Source organism: Microcebus murinus, chromosome 15 (assembly GCF_040939455.1).
Source record: "Microcebus murinus isolate Inina chromosome 15, M.murinus_Inina_mat1.0, whole genome shotgun sequence".
Taxonomy (NCBI): Eukaryota; Metazoa; Chordata; class Mammalia; order Primates; family Cheirogaleidae; genus Microcebus; species Microcebus murinus.
Genome location: NC_134118.1, coordinates 74,767,463 through 74,795,105, shown reverse-complemented (window position 1 = coordinate 74,795,105; position 27,643 = coordinate 74,767,463). Strand labels below are relative to the sequence as shown.

Below are 27,643 nucleotides of genomic sequence, written 5' to 3'. Positions count from 1 at the left end.
TGAGCTATGATCATGCCATTGTTCTCCAGCCTGGGTGACAGATGGAGAAGCCATCTCAAAAAACAAACAAACAAAATTTCTAGTGATGTCATTCATTTAGTAAAAAATGGAAAAAGCATAATCTGTGTTCCGGTTTAACGTGAACAACTGACTACTATTTTTCAAAAGTTGATGATAAACATGGGCTATAATATGAAAAAGCATGCAGAAGGGAGACAACCTAAGACACCCATCATAAAATTTTTGGAAAACACCTAGAAAGTATTATAAATGGGCAATATATTTTGTCGTGTACACGCTCCAGATACTTGGAAAAAAATTATTACAGAATCTTTTCTTTTCACTTTTAGCTCTTCTTTCCAAATAAATGTTATATAGTTATTGAAATATATAGATTTTCTATGCATCTTATGGGTAATGCTATGAACAAAGAGTAGTTTCCAAACTAAAGAAAAAATGATAAGATTTTAAAAACTGCTTTCTGTATTAACCCTACTGATTAATCACTACATGTATGGAAGCTCTTTGTAAAACATAAAGTGGTAAGAAAACTAAGTTATTATCTTTATTACTGGAAAAATAAGAAATGGAGAACAAACAACAGAAGAAAAATGCTTCAAAAAGTCATTGCTATAATCTAATGGGGAAAGAATGAAAAATTTAATGGAAAAGAAATGGAAAACTATACATTTGTGTGAAAAAGAAAAGAATGAAAAATGGCAGAGACAAAGCAGCACACTTCAGTTTTATTTAACACATTAACTGCCATGTGAGCTGTATTGAACTCATGCCAGTTTTGAGCCTGAGGCCTCATGAAGCACATGTAACTCACACGTCTGTTTACCTTGGGAGCTTCCTGCTGTGCAGGCAAGTCACGCTGCCGTGCTGTAGCACACGTTACGTGATGGGTGGCCCCCTGGGCAAAACCCTGCAGTTGGTTTGTGAAAATTTTACTTGTTGATATGTTCTTATTGTTGCAATTAATGTTGACAATTTAACTGCATATAACTCATATACAGGAAACAATAAAAAATAACAAATTTTTCATTAAGTTAGAAAGGATCGTTTTGAAGTTTTTATTCTATTTTTGTAAAAAAAAAATTGTGGCCCCAAGGAAAATAATTTTTTTATGTGGAAGTCAGTGTGTTGGAGTTGGAAATGGTTTATACCAGATATGGAAAGAATACACTCCACGTGAAATGTCTGTACACATGGCAGGCCCAGGGCACGGTCACGCACCTGAGTGCCATTCTTCGTTCAGCGCACTTTCGCTGCTGGGGTTGTCGTCCTCCTCCGCCACATCCGTGCCATCGCCAGTCTGGTCCACATCGCTGTTCTTGAAGGTCGACTCCTCTTCCTCACTGTACTCACCAGGCTGCTCCCTAAGTAACTGCTCCATGGAGGCCTGAAGCTCTTGTAAATCTGTGTCATTTTCTTCAAACACACTGAAATTTAAAAAGTTAAACTAAATATCACTATAACTTTACCTCACTCTTAAATTTTACCTTCAACTCAATATGCAGACACTCCCTTCTACTTAAAAGTACTAATAATAGATAAAAATAAATCCGAAAAAAACCTGTATTCCTTTCACCAAGAAACTGAGGATTAGTACATCGATAAATACAGCACACAGTGCACACATTCTGGAACACAGAAGCCAGACGACTTGTTTAAAATGGTCCTGATTTGCCAGAGAATCACAGAACTATCAATAGTATTCATTGATTAAATTTTGAAATAATGTTTTGATATTTTAAGAGGTCAGACTGTAGAGGTTTTTTTACTTGCTTTCCAAAACAAATATACTCAAATATTTTTCTTTTACATAGTTTTGAAATTTTCAAAGTCCTCATGTGGGTTTTATAATGGTTGTACACTATATGGAAGGCTTTCTATATTTTAGAGATAGAAATACTTAGGGAATTATATGTTCAGGCTAACAGGATGATCCAGTGAATAAAATGGTCACCAGAAACCTTATCTTTAGATGCTTATTTTTTTTTTCTCCCTAAAGCAACAGCCATTTATTGAGCCTAACAAACGTGGAGGTTGGCAGTTTGGCCGAAGTTAGCCTGAGTGGTTCTTGTGGTCTGGGCCAGGTATAGCTGAGCTTCACTGGGTTTACTCATGTAGATGCAGGTTCTTGAAAATGTTCTAAAATACATAAGTAGACTTTCCTGTGTAATTAGAATATGCTGACCACCATACACTTCACAGGAGTAGCTTGTTTACAAGGTATTGGCCAAGATATTAATTCTATTTTCAAGGGATTATAGATGCTGGAATGAACTGATTTACACAAATAATACCTTACATTTATATAGTACTTTAGATTACTAAGCAGTTTTATCTTATTATTTGAATTTTATCCAAACAAACCTCACTTTAGAGACATGGAAACTAGGAACCAAACTGTTTAAATGACTTGCTCAAGCCCACACGGTCAATAAATGGCAGACAGAGGACTGAAATGTAGGTCCCTGATCACTCCTCTAACACCCAAGAAACACACTCATGGACTTTTCCCTCTTATGATTTGCTTCCTTCTCCCAAAGTGTTATACAAATGGAAAAGTTTGTAGACTAAGAAAGTTAACTGAGGTTTTAGGTATCTGAAGATTTCTGAAAAAGATTATGTAACCAAATTGAGGATTTTATCTACCAGAAAAGCAAAGCCAAACAGGACACCAGGGCTGATTAAGGCCTTTCTAAAAGTTTAGACCCAAATCAAACAAACATTTACTAAAGAACTAAAATATAAATGGTATTACACAAGACCTTAAATAAAATTTCCATTAATAGGAAAAGTAAATTATCTTTTTACATAGCAATAACTTTATTTTGTACTTGTGTGTAAAACTCCTACAATTTGACTTTATAGAAGCTATAAAAAAGTAAAACATCTAATTAGAATGAGAAAAAACTATCTAATCTCTTGGATCATCCCACTAGTAGCATTTAACTTACTATCTACTTACAAGACTAACTTAGCAGGCATACCTGCTATGAACTATTGCTATAATGACTAAACATTGACCTGCTGATAAAATCTTCTAGTGACTAGCCTAGAGGAATTTGTGCTCTCCGTAGAAGGAATCTGTACCCTCTGCAGATGGTATGTAATTAAGTGAGGCTGCTAAGTCTGCTACTGTAAGAAGAGTATGAGAAAATTAAGATCTTTTATGAAACGAGCACTCAAAAACCTTTAAGATACTTAAAAGTCAGGTCCTTAAGTCACTTTTAAATTGGCTTTCTTATTATAAAATCTTGAGTGAAGTTTGGGGCTGGGTGTGGTGGTTCACACCTATAATCCCAGCACTTTGGGAAGCAGAGGTGGGAGCATCACTTGAGGCCAGGAGTTCAAGAACAGCCTGGGAAACAAAGTGAGACCCTGTCTCTACAAAAAGAAAAAAAAATTAGCTGGGCATAGTGGTGCATGCCTGTTGTCCCAGCTACTTGGGAGGCTAAGGCAGTAGGATCACTTAAACCCAGGAGTTTGGGGCTGCAGGGAGCTATGATAATGCCACTGCACTTCAGGCTGGGCGACAGAGAGAGACCCTGTCTCTTAAAAACAAAAACCATGAGAAAAGTTTGGATCAAAAGAAATTTTCAAAGAAAAACATCAAGTGAAATTTTCCTATATAAATATGAAATAAATTACTTTAAAAAATAACTTAGGTTTTAAAATTTTCAATTAATACTAAAAGCTTCTAACTTAAGTTTTAAAATAAAATTCTGTCATCAACTAGTAATTAAAAGGACTCAAGCCACAAATAAGCTATAGTTCAGCAAGATAAAAATCAATGATTTTATTAAAAAAAACATGTTACCTAGCACTTTGTCAACAATAAACATGCTGAATATTGTTGTGGTCTCCAACAGACTTAATAAGAATGCAAAATTAAAGTGCTTAATATCCATAGTCAAGTAGAAGAAACAAAGATAAAAAGGTAACTTTTCTTCCAAATTGTGAAGTCACTAGTAAAAATCTACAGAACACTATGAAAAATGGAAAAAAAAAGGGCAATGTTTTAAAAATATAGTGTCATTAGAAATTTATGAAGCAAGGTGCAAAGCTTAAAAAAAGCAAAAACTAGAAAATAAAACGTGCCAGCTGCAGTGATGCCGGCTCACTGACAGAATTTTGACACTGATACAAAACTTTCAACCAGTCAAAGTAGAACTTGCTATTCAAAGGCGGAGGTAAAAAGCAGAAACTTAAGTTCAAAAAAATTTTACAAAGTAAATCATATAAATTCTAATGTTTTATAACTTATTCTGCTGGTGATTTGAATGCACTGTATCTTCTCGTACATTTCATTCCAGGATACTCTGGTTATATGTCCCCCAAAAGTCTGCACCATTTGTCCCCACACACGCACTCACTCATACAAACAAGTCCACTTGCTAACTCCCCACTGCCATGGCTTTGAAATCCTACATGGTTTGTGGACCTTTCAGGTCGTTTTCCTAGGGAATTGTTAAGTACAATCTTATATTGCTTAATAACAGGAATACATTCTGAAAAATGCATTGTCAGGCAATCTCATCATTGTGTGAACATCATAGAGTGCACTTACACAAACCTAGATGGTGTAGTCCAGCCTAGTACGTATGTAGGCTCTATGGGATAACTTATTGCTCCTAGTCTACAAGCCTGCATAGCATATTAGTATACTGAATACTGTAGGCAACTGTAAAACATAATAGTATTTGTGTATCTAATTATATCTAACTATAGAAAAGGTACAATCAAAATACAGCAAAAAGATTAAAAAAAAAGTACACCTCTTTATCATTATTAACATCTGGCTTAAAACAAAAACGCATTGTACAGTTATATAATTCTATTAGCATTTTTCTATTTAAAATGTTTTTAGGTTTATTTTTTACTTTTTAAACTTTTTTTGTTGAAAACAAAGACACAAACACACACATTAGCCTAGGCCTACGCAGGGCCAGGATCATCAACATCACTGTCTTCCCCCTCCACATCCTGTCCCACTGGAAGGTCTCAGGGGCAATACCAAGTGTGGAGCTGCTGTCTCCCGCGACAACGCCGCCTTCTGGATACCTCCGGAAGGACCTGCCTGAGGTTGCTTTATACCTATACCAGTACCATATTAACAGCTGTTTATTATCAAGTATTATGTACTGTCCACAATTGTGCGTGCTAGACTTTTACACGACTGGCAGCACCGTAGGTTTGTTTACACCAGCAGCAGCCCACACACACGTGAGTAACGCACTGCGCTGTGATGCTGTGACACCTGTGACATCAGTGACACCAGTAGGTGATCAGAACTTTTCAGCTCCATTATAATTTTGTGGGGCCACCATCATAAATGCTGTCCATTGTTGACCAAAGTATGGTTATGCTGTGGATGACTGTATTGATTACTTCACAACTTCCCATTGTCCACTGTTAAATTGTCATTATCCTGCTCACATTCGTTCATTTAACCAATATTTATTAAACACCCACCACGTGCAAGCCAGTGTGCTGGATGCTCAGGAGTGAGTAACACAGTGAACACAGAGAAACTATTTTCTTATCCACCTCAAGTGCGATTAAGTTCCTGGAGTCTTTAGAGGCAGATATATGTTATCAAAATTTGCATGACTGTACTTTAAATAAGTTGTAAAAAGTAATGGCATGAGAAGTTAGCTATAGAGCAGTTTTTAAAGCTGTTTAGGTTTAGTCATTCTCTCTAGAACTTTTTTAATATAAATTCAGAAATTCTGTTAATGCTAGTATTTATTAATTATATTAATAATTGCTTACATGTCTTCAGAATCAGAAGGTCCTTCTTTAATGTGTTCATCTTCGATTTCATCTATTTCAAGATTGTCTCGACGGACATCTCCTACAGTGGGAACGTCCATCAGGGTTCTGAACAGCTTCGAGAGATCTGGAAGTGAACATGTCCTCAACATCTAAAAAAGGGTCAACAGATTTCTGATTAGGAATAAGAAAATTAAAAATTAAAAATGAGGCCGGGCGTGGTGGCTCACGCCTGTAATCCTAGCACTTTGGGAGGCCGAGGCAGGCGGATTGCTCAAGGTCAGGAGTTCGAAACCAGCCTGAGCGAGACCCCGTCTCTACCAAAAATAGAAATAAATTAATTGACCAACTAAAAATATATATACAAAAAATTAGCCGGGCATGGTGGCGCATGCCTATAGTCCCAGCTACTCAGGAGGCTGAGGCAGTAGGATCGCTGAGCCCCGGAGATTGAGGTTGCTGTGAGCCAGGCTGACGCCATGGCACTCACTCTAGCCTGGGCAACAAAGTGAGACTCTGTCTCAAAACAAAACAAAACGAAACAAACAAAAATTAAAAATGAGAAAGAAAATTAGAGCTAATAATAATTTTGTTATTATATATATCTTTAGGGCTAGAGGATTCAAAGGTGCCCTAGGTTAGGATAATTCTTTCAATTTCAGCTCAGTATTTTTTCACAGAGGAAATTAAACTTGTGAGTTATGCTTGGGTTTTAACACATAGGAATTTCCTTACATCACCATTAAAAGATGGGGAGAGGTATTTATTTAGGAATATATGTGGAGTGGAATCAGAAATCTGTCGGGAATTGGGCAGTGCTAGACATTGCCCATTCTCTCCTTCTCACTCGCGGCCCACACCGTCCTTCTCTCGTGGTGTTTCTGCTAAGTGTTTTTCTCTCACCTTCCTGTGGTCAACTCTCCCCACACAGTCCTGCCCAAACGCTGTGGTGAGTTAGTCTGAAGCTTGGACAAGCACCATCGCACATAACTGGTGGCCCTTTGCATGTCTTAATCACAGAAATTGCTGGTTAGCCTACACTGGTCTAATCACCCACCTCAAATCGGTCCAAAAGGAAGCCTAAGATTGCTTCCCTAAGCTTGGGACTGTGAGTGGAGCCCATCCCACTAGAAGGGAAGGCTGGAAGGATAAGCACTTGATGTCAACGCTGAGAATCATTTGTAACAGCAGTGAGAAGGAACTCAGCCAAACTGAGCCGAGAAAAACACAATGCACAGTTGAGGTGCTGAAAATTTGAATCTGTGTTGAGAAGACCAGAGATAATAGAAATAGCCTCTGTCCATCAACCTTTCAACAATTAGACTGTGATGGACAGATGGGGTGTTGAAACAAATAAGTACATACATAATCTCTGGCCTGGGTTGACCCTAAAGGAACCCAGAGATTTGAAACACGACTCAGGCACTAAGAACCCTTCACCAGATGGGAGACTGTAAGGAAAACACGATGTTTAGCATATTAATGAAAATTTATATACTTGGCCAATGTTATTGGTACAATCTGTTTTTGAGAATAAAAAAGAAAGATTTCCATTATTTGAACATAATTTACATATTTATAACACTCATGGGAAAAAATCATTATGAACTTCAAGTTGGTGAAGATGGTAAAAATACACTGCTTGTTAAAGTGCTTTATAAAATGGTACTGAAAGTATTTCCTTAGCTGAATTTCTCACTTTACAGAATTTATACTTTACTTTCCCTTGTAGAATTTATTCTTTAGTTGTTTATTACTTTAATGGTTCGAACCACGTACATTATAAACCAGCAGTAGGCACCAGTAACGGTTTCCTTAGGTACTTGCTAATCAATAAATGAACAGCGCATGTGCATTATGTGCTTACGTTCGAGGGGACTGCTCAAAAGAATGCAGTATTTTCTAGGTTGAGATAAATTTTAGCTAGGCCCTGGTAAAATTATTTCAATTCTAGTTTATTCCTTTCACTGACTAAAATATTTGTCATAAAAGTCAGAAAGAAATTTCGAGCAGTCACATAATATGACAACTTACCTCTTAGAACAGGTTCACACCTACCCACAAATCCAACAGCTGTCGGTTGTATAAACCATTCATATTCATTCACAGTACTGCTTGATACACTATTAAGTTTTAAATAAGGTATTTATCTTCAGTCAAAAAATTCTATATAATAACTTTTTCAGTAGTATATTTCTGATTCTACGAATTTTTTATGTTGTTTAACAATATTGTATAGTTTTAACATCCACAGAAATCTTTCTGAAAATAGTAACGTTGCCTGAGATCTTTACTTGTAGCTTTTATTTTTTCGAGATTCTTTGTAACATGATAATTTATATAGCTAGCATTCAGAACCATTATGAAGTCAAACAAGAGAGAAATACTTTAGGAAACCTGAAAATAGTTTCTTAAAGTGTTATGTTTCCTTTAGGTTTTGTTGTTGGTTAGTTCTATTTTTCTCAAAAAATGAAGAGAACCACATAAGATAGTGAATGAATTAAGTACTACCTGTATTAACAAAACGATATCAAATTCTATTTAAAAGAATTCTGTTAAACTCTTTCACGTTCAGTACTTTTTATATAAATTTATGAATTAGTAATAATTTACTATGAAATGGCTTATGATGGGCACATTCATTTAGTCTGTTTACTGCAATTAAACCATAACACCGCTCCCTCAAAATACCTTCTACAAACATTTGCTTACTTCAACCCATAAACCAAGTTATTAACAAAAATGGATTTAAAATATTAATTAAATTATTATGAACCATTACCAAAGGCAAAAATTAGGGACATTATCTAAGCATGGATATTTTAACAAATCAAAAGAAGACATTTAAGGCACATTCACTATTTGTGAATCGTAAATTGTATGTTAATGATTTTTTTCCACTTTACATTTGCTATAACAAGAAAAGAAATTCTCAAGTTTCCACTGAGGAGATGAGTTTTCCTCTCCACTCCGCAGAAGGAGAAAGTGATAGCAGATACAAACTTCCCACCGGCCTGCAGCAGGGCACGGGCTCTCCCTGTCCGGCAGGTGAGAGAGAGGGTGAGAGAGAGAGAGGGTGAGAGGGAGAGGGAGAGAGAGAGAGGGAGAGGGAGAGAGAGAGAGAGAGAGGGAGAGGGTGAGAGAGAGGGAGAGGGTGAGAGGGAGAGGGAGAGAGAGAGAGGTGGGGGAGAGGGTGACAGACGGAGAGAGAGGGAAAGAGAGGGAGAGAGAGAGGGAGAGAGAGGGAGAGAGGGAGAGGGGGAGAGAGAGAGAGAGAGAGAGAGAGAAGGAAAGGGAGCGCATTTTATCACCAGTGCCTTTGCTCAAGTGTGCCTTTTAATCGTGCACGCTTCCTCACTCCAGGGAGGGCGAATGTGGGATGAAAAGAGATCCCACCTGGTCTTTCCCAGGCCTGCCTGCCAGCGTGCGTGTCCTGCTCCCCTGCTCCCCGTGGCTGCCCTGTGGGAGCACACACAGGTCCGCCCGGGCTGCCAACCCGGTCAGGGTGGGTCTGACCCTCAGTCTCCCTGCCACTGGAGTTGGATAGGGTTAAGGGAGTTTGTTCTGCAGACTCCAAATCTGTCCTAAGGATTAGTCACTGGAGGAAAAATATTAAAAGGCATGATTTTGGGAACTGAAGCCACATTTTCCAGTAGAGCTTTAGGGGAAATAAAACTGATAACTATAATCGTCATCTGATTGGCTCTTATGTCATTTTCTTAAAAGGCTGCAAATCTGAAGTGGGGTTAGGAGACAATCATCTATCTCAACCTCCTTCAGGTTTCATGGGATTATAAATTAATTGAATCCTGAAAATGTTACTATTTTTACAAATTTGATTGGAATATATTGATAATTTCCCTTTATAAAATAACAAATGCAAAGTTTTGATTTGAATCTTTACAAATGTACGTTGGACTGTAGGCCATTCACTACATTATGAAAGTGTGTGTCCTGCCAGGAGCAACCTCTGAGGAATAACTTTTTTATACCTGAGGACTAGTGGTTCCTGACAAGGAGGAGGAGGAATGGAACTCACCCAAACCACCTCCCTTTACCAGCTTGTTTCAGTTTTTCCAAGTTATTTAGCATCATCTAGTATACAATACATTAATATTTTAACATTTATACTCCCCAATTAGAATGTAAGCTCCATGAACACAGGATTTCAGTCTGTTTTCCTCACTATTGGCACATAGTAGATATTTAGTAAATATTTGTGGACTAAGTCAAGCTACTTACAACAGCCTGACACAGAGTGAGAAGAGGAGGGGGTGGGGGACTCCACAGAGGGATTCTGCAGCCACTTGTGAGGATAACCAAACATCTTTAACCAGTTTGCACTTTTAAACAAACAGCTGTCCTTTAGAGAAGAACGAAACACTGCATCACCGGCTTTAAACTGCTCATCACCTGTGTAACACCTTTGTTCCTTCTGAAGATGGAACAGTTTCCCTAGACTGATTACTACTTGTAAAAAGCCTCCTCATAAAAGGCTTTTAACTGAAACTCACCACTGATGAATTCTCCCTAAGAGGACAGAGGAAAGGAAAGTTATGTGGTAGAGAATGAACTTTAAACAATGCTTCATGATTAACTTCCACTGCTGGACGTCTTTTGCCTACGCCTTTATTAAGACAAAGCTGTATGTGGTAAGGTATAAAGCCATCTACGTAGAGTGCCTAGCTGACAAATGCGTTACATCCGCAGGTGACTCAGCAAATCTTCACCACTATGTGCTAGACAACCAGGGTACGACAGTGACTGAAAATACACCCCGTCCCTGCCTTACGCGATACTTTCAGGGCGGAAAAATATCCTGACTCTGGAGGCAATTCTGAACCTAGAGAGGTTATCACCACAAGACCAGAGAACAGTTGTAGCAACAGGAAGGCTAACAGCATCATCTAAATTTCATGAATCACTGATTTCTGTTGGCATGAGACTGAGGGGTAGGAAAATGGGGCGGGGAGAGAGACTGACTGAGACTGAAAGTCTCTTAAAGGGAGCTCACTGGGTAAACAAATACCAGGTAGGGACTCAACATTTTCAAGACTGTTCTGATCTGTGGGCTATAAACTTCGCCAATCTGATCACCCTAATTAACACCACAGGTGGGTGGTATTAGTTTAGTTTACTCACTTAAAAAAAAGTAACTCTCCTTCAAACTACAGTTATTAATTTTAGAACATTACACTTAAATTTTATACCATGCTCCTCTATAACAAATTCCAAGGTTTCCCAGGCAAGTTTTTATTTTGTTAATTTATGGAGAAATATGTGATGAATGGTAAGAAAGTATAAGTTTTAATAACCTTTAATCAGTCTTTGTCTCTGTGTGAAGAAGCTGGATCAGTCTAATACTCATTTCATGTTACCAATATGTCCCTCAAAATTGATATTGACCCAATTACGTGACGTTGGGCAAGCTGCTTCACCTCTCTGCATCGTAATGTCCTCATTTATAAAATAGGGATTAACAGTATTTATCCCACAGGGTCACGGTAAGAATTCATTCTATATAAAGTACCTAGAGCAGTATCTAGCATACTATTAGCCAGCCAGCTATACTAATAATTAGTACATTTTATTAGATAATCTTTGCAAAACCAAAGTAGGTGGGAGCTGCTTCCCAAGAGATAAAACATGTATGACCAGTGCAAATCTGTCTTCTGACCCCAATCTACTTTGCTTCCATTTTAATGAGTTAGAGTCCTACATCCCTACCAGTAACAACAGGAAGTTCAGTATGCTCTGTATCACTCTGACGATGTCCTATTTTCACTGACTAGGCATGGACATCATTCAAATTCAGTACTCCTCTTTAATTACTGTCAGAAAGTAAAGTAAAAATCATATTAGTAGCCTCTTTCCAAAATTTAATTGGTTGCTATCCAATAACCCTCTATAGAAAAATTAGCTTATTTAATATTTATGAGCATATGTGACAAGGTGTTCATAACACCAGCTCATCAGAAAGGCATAGCACTCAAAATGAGACATTTCTTGGGAACATTATTAATATTTTTAATAGTCAAGGAGGGTGGCATATAACACGCTTTAAACGCTTTCCGGTCACCTTGTGCTCTGCGGCCATGTTTCTCAAGTGTGGACTGTGGACCACCAGCAGCAGAATTACTTAGGGTGTGTGCCAAAATGCGTATTCCTGAACTCCACACCAGATCTGTTAAAACAGATGCCCTTAGCCCTTAGATGTGGGGTGTAGGAATCTGCATTTTAGACACTCTAGATGGTGCCCACATTAAAATTCTAGAATTAATGCTCTATGGTTCAAAACAAATTGATCACTAATCAGTGCTGAATGAACAAAAAAGCTTTCATGAAGAAGTTCTAGTTTTGACTGGATATTACTCTGTAATCTACCTTCAACAAAAGTGGCTGGCCACCCAGCCAGACAAGAGTCTTAGTTATAGTAATTTTCCATCACAGGCTACTAATCTTATCCTATCCTCACTTGATTTCTAAGTGATACAGACCTTTTATCGACCAACAATACAAAGCACTGTGTGGCATGCCTTTGTAGTAGCGTCCACTAGTAATCAATATTCAAAGCCATACTGCGAAATGCGACTATTTCAAAGACAAGCAGCTTATTCACTTGATAACCTAGAATCTAATTCTCCTTATTACATAAACAAAATAATGAGAAAACCACAACTTTATTCTATTTTGGCTTTTTACAAATTTACCTTCATTTTCACCAAATCATTTTATTGTAACTACCTTATAAAATCTGCTGTATTTACAGTAGAAATGGCATGAAAGTTATCATCTATTACAGAATTCACTGTATAAAACTCCAGAATAGAAATCTCTACAGAGAGATGAGCCAAGAAAAGCTCTTATACCCCTGAACAACTTACATTTTCTCGCCTCTGAGAAATACTGCACAGTTTATATTCTCTTTTCCCTTTGACTACCACAGAGATAAATCTCATACTCAACATTAACAAGTACACACAATAGTTGCTAAAGGCTTGCTGATTTGTAATGCTCGTTCTCTAGTACAATTTCCATATTTGGATATGATCTTTAATCCTTCTGGTTTAAAGCGGGGTGTAAGTAAACAAGTAGCATAAAAGGAAGCGCAGCCTCTGGTCACCCTGCTTATCCCCGGCCATCACTCACAGCCCGACGTACGGTGGCAATCAAATCATCACTCTGACGGCTGGTCTTACGTGATCAGCTCAACCACCAATTACTGCCGTATGGCTGCTTAAACATGTAATTCAGCTTACCATCATTACATTGTAGTTTCTGCAAAAACAGCCATTTAAAGTACACTAAAAGAGCGCCTTAGCATCACGACCCAGCGTGTGTTCCAGACTCTGAAAAGACGTGCCTGAGGGGCCAGCAGCGCAGCGGGGTGAGAGGGTGTGGGAGGCCTTGGGCAAGAAGAACTGCCCACTGGCATCTCCTCAGGACATTTTCATCTTTTATTTCGAAAAAGAAAAGGAGACTTTTCGGGAAAGGAGGGAGTGGGTCCTACAAATCTGAAAACTATAGCTTGTGAACAAGAAAAACTCGAATCCCACCTCTTTCACATTTCAGTTATTAAGAACTAGTTGCCATTCCTCAAACACACGGTGCTGTCCCAAGTTCCATGCCAATTTCTTTTGCGTTAATGTTCTCATGCCCCATCCACCAGGCAAATTTCTCCTATAGAAACCTTTCTTTGTTCTAAGATGGACTGAAGCATTTCTTCTTTAATGGTCCTACTACCCCATATTCATTTCTCCATTACAAGAATTATCACAATGCATTACAAGTGTTTTTCACGTATTTGTTCCCTCTCAAGGCTATGAACACCTTACCCTTACTGCAAACCTATTAATAGCACCTAGCATAGAGCGAGCCAATAAATATTGGCTAAATTAATGCTAAGGACTCATGTCACCTTAAAAACTTGAAAGAGACAAATGTGGTAGACGACATTGCAACAACATTCTCAAGGTAAATATGATAAGTTTCCCAGAGAACTTCTTATACTAGCATGAAACCAAGTTGAGGGCAGAAAGGTATAATAATAGACATCTTATTTAAGAAAAATCTTCTGTGTCTCAAATAAATTTACGGAGGTAAAACTTTTTAGTTCTAGTATTTTCATTATTTCAGAATAATGCCTTTTAGAAACCAATTTTTCATCTATATCAGATATTCAAAGATGAAGCATATTCAAAAACATACTTTAAATGAAATCACTGTAATAAGTGAAGCTGAAAAGTTAATACTGCTCTATCAAAGTCTCTTGCGCCCACTAAAGTAGTATGTCCTATAACTGTAATTTTCCAACCTGATGGCCATGACGATATTTAACACTTACTGAGCACTTACTCAGTGCCAAGCATGATCTAAGGGCTTTAATTATATTTTCTTACTTCATTCTTTCAATAACCCTATGAACAAGGGACTATTATTTAACTGCCTTACATATCAAAAGTAAGGCACTTAAATCGCACAACTGAGTCTTGAGCTAGAATATGAACTTAGCAGTCTGATTCCTTACTCTTTTAATTAGGAATATAGTTAATTTTCATTTATTCATTATTTATTCAACAAATATTTATTGAGCACCCACTATATGCTAGGTATGGGCTATACAAAATAATGTATACAGTGGTAAACAGTAAGGTTCTTGACCTGAAGGAGGTCATGTGCTGAGAGAGACAATAAACAAATGAATAAACAAGATAATTACACTTTGAAATAGCAGCTATAAATATAAATAAGGTAAATAAGTAAGGTAATTACTTAGAATGGCAATTACTAGGGATGGAAACATAGCCAAAGCCTGGCTGAGAGGTGAGACTTAACAACAAGAATAAGTCACAGTTAAAAGAGCAAAGGGAAGTTCATTCCAGGCCAAGGTAACAGCAAGCACAAAGTCCCTAAAGCAGTCAAGGGCTTGGTATATCAAAGGACAAAAAGGAAAATAGTTACAATGACCTAGAGAGAGAGGTTTTAAGATGAGATAGAGAAATAGTCAGTACCATATCAAACCTTTGGACCATGGTAGAGTTGGAAAATTATTCTAAAAGCAGCAGAAAGCCACTGAAGTCTTAAGCATGGCAGTGACTCAGTATGATTTATAATATCACAAAATATTTCTGGTTTCTATTTGGACAATGGATTTCAGATGGACAGGCATGGAATTAGGGAGACAGGTTAAGAAACAACTGGTTGAAATGGCCAGTGGACTGATGGAATAGATAAGTGATCTTGCAGGAAAGAGCTAGAGAAATAAAGTTGAGTATCATCAGCATTTAAATTATATTTGAAGCCTTGGGACCGAGATTACTTGGGAAACAAATGCAAATGGACAAGACCCCAGATACAGGCGCGAAGCACCACAACATGTATCTACTGGGGACTTGCAGCTCTGGCCATGGTGGAGTAACAAGGGCCAGAATTAACCTCCCAGGAAACAACTAGAAAACTGGACGAAGTACATTCAGTGGTTTAGACACTGCACAACAGGCAGCACAAGACTGTCATCCCTGAGAGCAGGGAAAGAGTGAGGTAAACCCTACCACTGAACTGGCTTTCTGTCTAGAGGAAATAGCTGGACTCTGGGTGTAGCTTTGTTAGGTTGATAAGACAAAGATCAAAGTTCAGGGAGGTGAACCAGAAAGGAAAGAGTTTCATTTAAAAAAAAAAAACAAACTGCAGACATTTGCAAGGTAGTTTTCTTGACTCTTTGATAAGGATAGGCCAATGTATGCTGAATGAAACTCCCAAAGCCAGGCAGAAACAAGCAGGTAGTTGCAGCTGAAAACTACTCAGAGCTTGTGCAGGCCGAGCAGATGATGAAACCGACCGACTAAGAGAGAGGTTTCCTCAGCGATCACCTGGGCCGTGCTGTGGAGGCCCCAGGTGGTCACACCTTGGTAATACGTTGAACTAGCTCTAGAATAAAGACAACCTTAATTTTATACCTGGTCCTAGCAAAGGTTAAAAACAAAATTTTAAAGTAAAAAATGGGGCCTCTACTGCCATCTCTGCTACCAGCACAACCTCTATCACTGTCTCCTCGAGGCTCTCCTCCTCCTCCTCCGCCCCCCACACAACCCAGGCCCTCTGTCCTGAAGCAGCAGCTGTGCCACCTCCCTCGCTGGCCCTCAGTGCAGCCAAGGTGACAGGACAGCCACAGGCATGACAGGGGCGGCAGGAGCACTGGCCCTATCAACCTGGCCTTGCCACCTCCTGGTGACCTGCAGCTCAGGAGGTGGGTCCTGTTGGACAGCTTCCACCAGGACTGCCTGGTTGATGTGTACACCCTGCCAGCTTACTAAAACCTTAGGCAGAAAGTGGAAAATTTTGTGTTGACAGATCTAGACAAGCAGGAATGGAATCCTGCAATGAACAAAAACCACTCACGAAATGATCTGAGGCACAGTGTGGTTCAGTCGGGGATGTTGGACGCTGGAGGAGACCGGATTGTGTTTCAGGTGGTGGATCTAAAACTAAACCACATCTTCAGGCTAGACACAGAAGGAGCAATTCATGAGTTCATGGCTGCCCAGAGAAAAGTAGCTGTACCAGCACCCCCTCCAGAGCCCGGAGGCAGGACCCTGCAGCTCCATCCCAGGATGCTCCTAAGAATATGCCTGACACTTTTTGAAAGTGCCATTTGTTAAAAATTCATGGTGAAGAAATGGATTTGGTTACATAAGATTATAACAGCAGAATGAAGGTAAGTCACGGCTGCCATTGCTTTCAAGATTTCGGCCTTGACTGTGGGCAGTGTCCAGACTGAATGAGAGCAAGCTTGGCAGTGGACAAGTTGACTGGGCTGTCCTCTCACTGTGCTGCCAGGGTATGGCACCAGTAGACACTACAGAGACAGAAATACTACAGCAACCCCAGGGTTGTCCTGAAACAGATGTTTATACTTGAGCATGGAGCCTGAGCGTGGACTTTAGGGTTTGTGTCCTGAAATAAACAAAACCTACAGTGCAAGAACATAACCAGGCCGAAAATAATTCCAAAGAACAAGGACAGTATAGGTTAGCTGGGAGGAGGCATTTGACAATACTTATTTGACATTGTTTCTCAGAGGTGCAAACTAGAATGTGTTCATACAAACCACTAGCATCAGATAGCTTTAAAGCTGTTGTGACCTTCTTGTACATGCATCTTCTAGCTAGTGTCCTTTCCCTCTTACAACGGTAAAAGGTGACAAAACATAGAACTCTACAATCTATGAAGAAGCTCAGGCTTTAGGTGTAAGGAAAAACAGCTGCAGGCTCTCTGCCCAGGACTTTATCCTGCCGGCGATGGCTGTGAGTCTTGTGTATATTTATTTTATTCTCATGTTTGTGTTTTTTAGAAAAGTGAATGGTCAATAAATGGCTTAAGTTTTATAATAAAATCACTTGATACTCTTCTGAAGCTTCAACTAAAAAATGTTTTTAGAAAGTATAAAATGGATCCACAAGTAACTTGCCTGTCTCAGTACAGCCCTATAATCTTTAAAGGAAGACAACAAAAATCAGATACCCAGCAAATGCAATATTCATGAGGTCCAGCTTTGAATAAGAAATTATAAAACATGTCAGTAAGTAGGGAAATATGACTCATAACCAGTAGAAAAATCAGGCAATTGAAACAGATACAGCAATGATGGAAGCAGCAGATATGGATATTAAGAAAGCTATTTTATCTGAGTAAGGAAAGACATGAATATAATGAGAGAAATGGAAGATAGAAAAAAAATCTTCTACAGACAAAACATCCAATACTGAAATAAAAGTTTCACTGAATGGGATTAATAGTACAATACTGCAGGAAAAAAGATGAGTAAACTTGTGTACATATTAGTGGAATCTATCCACAATGAAACAGAGAGAAAAAAGACTGAAAACAAAAAGAACATAAACTCAGTGACCTGTGGAACAATATCAAGCAGTCTAATATATACGTAATTGGAGTTCCAGAAAGGGGAGTAGGGACAGACAGAAAACAAATATTTAATAAAATAACAGCCAAAATTTTTCCAAATTTGGTGAAAACTATAAATCTGTATGTTCAAGAAGATCAACCCCAGGTAGGATAAGCATGTACCTATACACACATACCCAAAAAGCTTACCAAAGTGTTTCATAATCAAATTGCCAGAAACCAGTGATAAAAGGAAAATTTTAAAAGAAGCCAGAGAAAAAGACATATTACATAGTGTAGTGTTTTTTCTTGCCCATTCCCTCAGAGTTATCTACATGGAATCTGCATTGCTGCTTCCAGTTTGCTGTGCTTACTTCCAAAGCAAGCATTTTTGTAGAACTCCTAAAGTTGCACTAAGGTAAGGTCATAAAAGGATATGAAATAATCAAATGTATCATGCAAAGAAAATTAGCTATAGATGGCAATAAGATATTAAGAAGCCCTAGGTGAAAGATAGCTATATACCTTTCCTACAAAAGAAAGTTCATGAATTATATGACAGTCCTTGTCTGTCTCATAATAGGCTTTTGTCTATAACTCTGAAGATCATAAATTTGTTTTGGTAGTTCATATCTTCAAAAATCTAACTATTATCAGATAAAGGAGGGAATTTAATTATCTCTGAATTTAAGACAAGCCTAGGAAAATACTCCAGAAAATACTCTGGAAAAGTATTTAATATATCCTGTTGGAAAAGTAAATTGAAAGTCAAAATGATGTATTTAAAAAATAGTCAAGTACTAAAAACTTCAGGCAATTCTTTCATATACAGGCTTAAATAATGTCCAACCTCCATGGTAAACATAGATATACAAGTTTAAACAAATCAATACCATTACTCATTTATTAAATAGACAATTTTTAAGTAAATAATAGTAGGTGCTATTAAGGGTATGGAGAAATGGAATGCTTTCTCGCTACCGACAGCACTATAAACTGCTTCTTAAAAGGAAATCAGGCAATATACGATATAATCTCTTGAATTCCACGTACAGAAATTTACTTTATGGAAATAATTGTGGATATGTACAAAGATAGAGGTATAGGTAGTTACATTAACAAAAATTAAAACCAAAGGCATGGTGGTGCATGCCTGTAGTCCTGGCTACTCAGGAGGCTGAGGCAGGAGGATTTCTTGAGCCCAGGAATTTGAGGCTGAGCTATGAGCATGCCACTACACTCCAGTCTGAGTGACTGAGTGAAACCCTGTCTCTTCAAATAAAGCATTTAAAAAATAACCCCTCAAGGCCCAACAATAGAAACAGATTTGTGGGAAAATTATAAGCAGCCCAGTGGAATATGTGGTTATTAAAGATGACATATAAAGATGGTAAATGACATATGACAATATGACAAAGTGCTATTTTCTTAACAGTACTATAATAATGTTATTTGTAATAATATTAAAACAGATAATAGAAAAGATTATAAAGAGTATACATAACATCTTATTTTGATAAAAAGTTATAGACATGCAAAAATTGTATATATGAAAAGTAACATAACAAATATGTGATTTCTTATTTTTACCTGTGGCTAAAATTCTTCTAGAGATAATTTTCTACATTTTATAAGGAAAAGATGGCTACATATATTTAAAAATAGCAAGTGGGAAGGAAGTCTCAAAGTGCATATGCATATCTATTACTCTGCACATATAAATTAGGCAGCACAGCACTTCTGTGTATTTAAGAGACACTGCGCTACTGAAGCTCAGTCTCACACTAAACACGGAAGTTGGTGGGTCAGAAAGGGCCTGCAGGAGGGATTTTTTTCTCAAATAAATGTAGGGCCTACAAAAAGAATCCCGAACAGGAAACCAGTGAAATAATCTTTATACCAATTGTACTCTCAATAGCAATTTCTTTTCAGTATCTCACAAAAAAAGATAAACGTTTTTTGTTTTTGTTTGTCTGGATGTGCTTGTATGTATTTGTGTTTTTAAGAGATTAGAATTCAATATTATGGTTCATCAAAGAAAAGCAATCAATAATAACTGTTGCTAAATGGATAACATTTTCCATATGAGGACCATACTTGCCTTTGGGTTGTTTGCATCAAACAGTCCAGTTGAAAGTCCAATCAGTAAGGAATTCTTGTTTTTAGTTTTTGGTGGTGGATCAGAGCGAGATCGAAGTGGAAAGGACTCTTCTGATGAACACTGAATTGACTGAATTTGAGAGATTAAGTTCAAGTGTTCAGAATGAACCACTTTCTGGAAAAATGGTTCAGGCTGCTTACATTTCTCTGTATCACATGTAGAGTGCTGAGAATCATCTATTCCAGGTTCTGCGGTATAAAGGAGAGATTGTGCGGTAAGTGCATATAGTATTGAAACAAAGTTCTAAATGATGTTGATAAGGTATAGTATTTAATACAAATTCTAGGAAAAACCCCACATCTATCAGGAAAACAATATCAAAATATGTGAGTACATCACCTCATAAATAATCTTTAACAGGATATAATATTTTCTTTGGAGAAAGTTGATTTAACTTGTTATATACTTCTATTAGACTGAAAATTCTAAAATATAGGCACAAATCTAAGGAATTGTGAAAAAATACACTGTTTAGATAACATATTTAGTTCTAATTTATCTTTGTTCTTATAAGTTAGATAGAAAAATTACATTTCTTATATTTTAACTAATACTTTCTAAAAAAAATAAGACAACTTATTTAATGGCCTTAGTACACGGGGTTAGTTTTGGCACGTGGTTCTTTTCATTTTCAATACTCAATAAAGTAACTGACAAAGAAGTTTACTGTCATGTGGCCACACAATCCAGGCTTACGAACACAGTCCAGCGCTCTATACCGATGACATTTTTAAAATGACTAAGATGACTGATAAGGAATGCTCTCTATTCATGAATACACGTTACTCAAACAAAACAGGTTGGTGTTAACAATCTTTCACAAAGTAATTAGACTAATGCAATGATGCTCACCTATACGAACTTCACTAAGTTGGTCCACATTCTTCACGATTCCATCTTCAGAAATTTCATTTTGCTGAATGGTGACCCTATCTTCCAACCTGCCACAGATGGGTACACCAGTTAAAAAAAAGAAAGTTTACCAGAAATAAAAGCACTCTAAAATACAGAAAATGGAATACAAGTTCACTAGCATCCTGTAATCCCTTTTCCAAGTATTTTCTTAACTTTTATGTATACTTTTTCTCATAAGCACATAGTATTTTTCACCCTGTTCAAACTATCACGAAACATTAAGCATTCGCAGCAACCAGCCTATGTTTTTAAAAACAATGGTTCTCAAAGTGCGGTCCCCCCAGACAACAGCAACACAAGAAAACTTATTAGAAAGGCAAATTCCCAGGCCCACTCTAGACCTATAAATCAGAAACATTGAGGGATAAGTCCTAGCAATTAGTTTGGAAAATTCCAAAGTGATTCTAATGCACACTAGTGTTTTAGAACCGCTTCTTTAAAGAATCAAAATGTCAGCCGGGCACGGTGGCTCATGCTTGTAATCCTAGCACTCCGGGAGTCCAAGGTGGGCGGACTGCTCGAGGTCAGGAGTTCGAAACCAACCTGAGCAAGAGCAAGATCCCATGTCTACTATAAATAGAAAGAAATTAATTGGCCGACTAATATATATAGAAAAAATTAGCCGGGCATGGTGGCTCATGCCTGTAGTCCCAGCTACTCGGGAGGCTGAGGCAGCAGGATTGCTTGAGCCCAGGAGTTTGAGGTTGCTATGAGCTCGGCTGATGCCATGGCACTCATTCTAGCCTGGGCAACAAAGCGAGGCTCTGTCTCAGAAAAAAAGAATCAAAATGCCCCCTAATAATGGAGACTACAAAACAATTATGATATATTGCAACTGTAAAAAAACGAAGCCAAGAGTTCTATAAACTGATTTTCTGATAACCAAGATATACCATTAAGTAAACAAAGTAATTTGGTCTGCCAAAATGCTGGGATTATAGACGTAAACAAAGTAATTTGGTCTGCCAAAGTGCTGGGATTACAGACGTGAGCCTGGCCAGAACTCCATAATTTTTTTCAACTTTTTGTAAACCTAAAACTGCTCACAAAAAAAAATCTATTAGTTAAAAAAAAGCAAAGCAAAATAAACAACAAAATCAATACAGCAAGAGACTAAAAATATAAAAATAAAATTAAAATGACAACTAAATTCAATCACATATATCAATAAAGGTAAACAAACTAGTTATTTAAATACAAACACTTTAGATTAAATCACAAACCACATCAAAAACACAACTAAAAGAAAATAATTCAGAAAGTCAAAAACAGAAAGATGGGCTAATGCATACTGGGCAAATACAAACAAAAAGTTAAGATGAAATTTAGGCAAAAAATGTTAAGCAAGGCTAAAATCATGGTAATTTATAATCCTATAAAGGGTAATTTGCCACAAAGATAGTATACATGTGAATATTTATGCACCAAATAACTTAGGATGAACATTCATTAGATACAGATCACTTCAAATGTAAGGAGAAAAAATGGAAACAGATTTGAATTATTAAGCATATAGAAAAATTAAAAACCTAATAGATAACTGATACATAATAAACTCTGTCAACTGAAAATACTGAACATAACTTCTTTCCATGTACCCGTGGAATAGTTTCAAAATAGTTTCAAAAATTGACCATTGTTATAGTACGAGGAAAAACTTAACAAAAAATAGAAAAATAGTATATTAACAGAAACATTTTCTGATGACAGTGTGATAAAAATATAATTTTACAGTAAAATCAGAAAAGAAAAAGGTTTTCTTCCTATAAACAAATATTGTATAAAAAAGGAAATTGTAACTGAAATCAGAGATCTAACATTAGAAAGAAAAATTAAAACAATATATATGTGATCTATGCAATATAGCTAAAGCAGCAAAGAAAAATGTGAGACTTAAACGTATTAATAATAAAAAATTAAAACAAATAAGCCAGGTGTAGTGGTGCTTGCCTGTAGTTCTAGCTACTTGGGAGGCTGAGGCAGGAGGATCACCTGAGCCTAGAAGTTTAAGGTAGCAGTGAGCTATGACAAAGCCACTGCACATTAGCCCAGGTGACAGAGTGAGACCCCATCTCAAAACAAACGAACAAAACAATAAAAACAAACATACCACATATAAAGTAGAAAAATAAGATCTAAATAAACTGAAGAAAAACACAAGGAATAAATTAATGAGTTAGGAAACAAAAACACTAAAACTAGTAAGGAAATCCAGAATTCTTTGAAAAATAAAAACAGATAAACCACTAGCTGGTCTAGTAAAAAAAAAAAAAATAGAGTGGGTATGGTGGCTCATACCTATAATTCCCAAGTACTTCAGGAGACCCAAGTGGGAGGGTCGCCTTCAGGCCAGAAAGAAGTATAAGACCATCCTGAGCAACACAGCAAGAACTGATATGCAAAAGTATTTAAAAAAAAAGGGGGGGGAGAGAAAATGTAATAAAAATTTTTCTTAAAGGGAAATAACAAATGTAGGAAATAAAAAAAATTATTTTACCCAATTTTGGGCAAATTTAAAAACTTGAATAAAATTGTTTATTTTCTAGGAAAATGTTATTCAATAAAATTGATTTCAGAAGAATTAGAATTATCAACAGAAAATTTGACAAACAAAAAGCAAAAGGTCTTATCAATGAGCATCCCCCTCCTCCCACCAAATCACAGGCCCAGATCTTTTCATAGATATATTCTATTAAACTTTAAAGACCAGATAACGCCAACATTATTTAAACAGTCTAGTGCAAAGACTGACAAACTATGGTCTGTGGGCCTCCAGCCTGTCTCCTGTTTCGTCAGTGAAGTTGTACTGGAACAGCCGCTCAGTTGTTTACGGACCATCACAGTGCAATGGCAGAGTAGCTGAAGTAGAGATCACGTGATTTGAAATGTCTTAAAATATTTGCTATCTGGCCCTTTATAGGAAACATTTGCCAACCCCTGATATAGAGCATCACAATGGAAGAAATTTTCAATTACTTTTTGGGAAGGAAGTATAACAAGAATACCAAATCCAACAGCAATTTCCTGTAATAATGAAAAGAACTACAGATGACTCTCACAAGTATTAATACAAAAATCCTAAATAAAGTAACAGCAAGAAGAAACACATTAAAGTAATAATAATACATCATGACCAAGGAGAGTTCTACTTAAGGTATACAAAATGGTTCACTATTAGGCAGTCTACTCTAATATCATTACACTAATAGGAAAGGGAAAATATTTATATGAACAGTTCCACAGAGGCTGAAGAGCCATTTGACAAAATTCATTCTTGGCTTTTTTCTAAAAATGAGCAGTAAAATATGAATAGACAGCTATCTCAGCTAAAAAGCAGTCGTAGCTTATGAGGGTTAACAACAGAATCATTTTCATTAAAGTCAAGAACAAGACAAAGATGCCCCCTACTGCCAATACTGAACATTACATAAAAGGTGCTAACCATTGCAATGAGAAACTAGTGCTAAAAAAGCTGCAAAGACATAAAGCGATAACTATTTTCATATGATATGATTGTATGACAGAAAAATGGCAAACAAAAAGGGTAATACAATTAATCCTTCAACAACATGGGGAATAGGGACGCCCAGCACGCTAGCAGTTGAAAATCTGCATAGAATGCGACTCCCCCAAAACTTAACTACTAATAGCCTACTGGTGAAGAGAAGCCATCCAGATAACATAAATGGCTGATTAACACATTTTTACATCTATTATATACTGTATTTTTACCATAAAGTACGCTACAGAAAAACACAGATGTTATTAAGAAAATCATAAGGAAGAGAAAACTCTTCCTTACTAGAAGTGGATCACCACAAAGGGCTTCCCGCTGAGTGTGCTAAGGAAGGGGAGGCCAGGCCCTGCTGTTCCCAGGGTGGAGGAGGTGGAAGGGGGCAAGAGAGGCAGGCACACCCAGTGTAGCCTGATGGAAGTGCACAGTAATTTCTGACTTTTTGTTTCTTCATTTCTCTAAAAATGTTTCTCTGCAGTACCAATCCCTCTTCCACCATGTGCTTCAGTTTCAGTGTCTGTTATCACAGAAGGGTCCATGCTATAAGAGATGTCAAAAGCAGTCTCGGATAATCAGAACCCTTCTGCCAGATTGTCAAATGTCAGCTTGCTTTCCAGCGCTGCTTCTTCTATGCCTGCTTCCTTGTCGCCTGGCACTGGTTTGGAAGCATTCATCTCCTCTGGAGTGGTGTCTGGTAGCTCTTGAATTTCTCCCAGATCCATAACTTGGAACCCTTCACTTCCATCCCCCACCTTTTTTTTGCCATATCCACCTTGCAAAAAAGTGCAAGGTTTTCATGCCTACTGGTGTAGCTACAGTGACAGCTTCGGGAATTTTCTTTTCTCTACAATGATCTTTATGCTGGGTTCATAGAATCTTGAAATGGCAGGCTCAATCTGTGAGCACATATCAAGCAATTCAGCTTGTTCTTGTAAAGTCATGACTTTTCTCTACTGGGGAGCACTGCCAGCATCAGCAGTGGCACTCTGTATAGGTCTCGCAGTGCTATTCAAGGTTTATGGTATTACACTAAACATGATGAAAAATACTCAAAACCTGTGAGTGATCATTTTTTTTTACTGCTATGCACCATTTACTGGAGAAAAAAACTGCTCACACGAAGATGATTAACCTCACACAGCGTTTTAAGCAGATACTTGCAACACTTGAGCTCACCGCAACAGCAAGAGGAGGTGGCTATGAAATTATTACAGTCCTGGTATGTACTACAGTTAGTTTTATGCAGCTGTTATTTAATACTGCATCTTTACATTTGTTTACATTCTTCCCGACTGTGAATGGTACCATGTATAGTCTGTGTTTGTGTGCCTAAGTTTTGATAAATTTTAACTTTTTATAATAGATTTGTGTATATTTTATGGTAGTAAATGATAAAATAGACTAGTGTCTATATATATGTCATGCATTCATGACATATCTTTTTCTTAATTTTTTTTATATTTCTAGGTTCTACAGTTCATCTGTAAGTTTTTTTCCAAATGGTCACAAATGTTCAAAAATTTTCCAATATATTTATTGAAAATATAGTCATATAAAGCGGACTTGAACAGTTTAAACTCACATTGTTCAAGGGACAACTGTGCATCTAGGAAAAAGCTTACCAATAAAACTGCAAAACCTAGATGAAGGAGACTCCAAAACTCCAAAACCTGCTCAAAAAGAAAGGCCTATCATGTTTTTCTTGATAGCCATGTTGATTTCCCTATGGTAATTTGTAAGTTTAACATCCCAACAAAATGCAAATTGATTTTGGGAAGGGGGAGAGGGAGCCAAATTTAATAAATTCTAAATTTCCATTAAAAAATAAATGAGCAAGAATAGCCAGGGAAACCAAAAAGAGGAACAATGAAAGTGAATTTAGTCTTAAATAATCTTAAAATAGATTTTACAATTTATTAGTTAAAAGCATGTACTATTTCACTGTAGACAGACCAATGAAATAGGGGAAAAAAGTACAAAAATGGACTCAAATGAATCTATACACCATACACCAGGATAAATTCTAAAGATTTAAGAATAAAAAAATCAAAGGCTTAAGTGTAAAATGCATTTACATTAATGTACTAGAAGATTGAAAAATCCTTTGTTAACCTTAGAAAAAACAAGAATTTTCTGAATAATTATTAAAATTCAGATGAACATGACAACAACAATAAAAAATAAACAAGAATAAACTTCAGCATGGCAAAACAAAATAAAATAAAATAAAATAAAAACACAACAGGGAAATAAATAGTTGCAGTTCACGTAATAACCAGGGCAAATATCTCTAACATTTAAAGAATTCTCAGTAATTTCTGACAGTTTAACAACCAAATTAAAAAAAAAAAAACAGTCCCAAGTTATAAACAGACTCATAACAATGCAATCGACCCAGCAATTATATTTATACTTACTGCAGATATATGCATACAAAAATCAGCTTGTGTAAAATGTTATTCATTGTACCAACATTTGTAATATCAAGTAAAAAACTCATTGAGTTGTGGTATATCCATATAGGGTAATACTAAGTAGCCATAAAATAAGAAAAAAAGAAGCCCTTTATGTATTAATGTGAAAAAATCTCCCAGATTTATTATTGAAATAAACCTTGTTTATAAAAATGAACAAGGTGGAAAAATGGTGTATGTTACACTAACGATGTTTTCAGATGTTACACTATCTGAAAGAAGAGAATGGGAGTGGCTGGGTGGGGACAGAGGTAGGCAAGACTTTCTACTGTGCATCCTCATAGACTTTGTATACTTGTTGATTTCTGAGCCATGTGAAAATCTATTAAACACTAAATTATTTTTACAGGCTTTGCAATACTAGGGTATTATATTGCAATATTAGCTTATTACAGTATTTTTTTTTTACTCTACTAGAACAAAAAACAGTATTAGTTTTTAAAAAGTATTACAAAAGGGACCTGGGTTTAAAAATGTAAGAAAAAGACACAACATACTCGGTGTCCTTTGTTTCTTTTTCTTCACTAGTCCACACGTCAGTAACAGTGCATGGCAAGCTCTCATTTCTGTTTGTTCCACTTGGCTCTTGTAGAATTTCTGTTTCCAAATCATCAGGTTCTGGGAAACATCAACATAACGAGAAACATGTCTCAAAGCAAAATTTGTTGACAGAAGATTGAATAAACTTTCTATAAATTGCCACTACTTAGTTTTAGGATAATATGTTAACTATAATAGAAAAATTTACATAGTTTATCTATAAGTCTCTAATCTTGTTATTGTGTTAAGTCTCTACTTCAGTCATTTCTGAAATGACAGACTATTCCTTTTGCCTGTAATAACAGTACTCGAAAGAAATATGGGGCCAGGCACAGTGGCTCACATCTGTAA

The 27,643-nt window shown here is 36.9% G+C and overlaps 1 protein-coding gene across 13 annotated transcripts in view; it reads right to left on the bottom strand.

Annotated features, from left to right (window-relative positions):
• NEK1 (NIMA related kinase 1) overlaps positions 1-27,643 on the bottom strand; it is a 140,886-nt gene that overhangs the window by 6,573 nt on the left and 106,670 nt on the right. For all 13 annotated transcript variants that reach the window (XM_076010725.1, XM_076010726.1, XM_076010730.1 and 10 more), the window contains 5 exons: positions 27,250-27,370; positions 20,702-20,790; positions 19,790-20,037; positions 5,788-5,939; positions 1,240-1,445 (listed from right to left, as the gene is read on the bottom strand). In XM_076010725.1, coding sequence (XP_075866840.1) covers positions 1,240-1,445; positions 5,788-5,939; positions 19,790-20,037; positions 20,702-20,790; positions 27,250-27,370 — 816 coding nt within the window. The remainder of the gene's footprint in view (positions 1-1,239; positions 1,446-5,787; positions 5,940-19,789; positions 20,038-20,701; positions 20,791-27,249; positions 27,371-27,643) is intronic.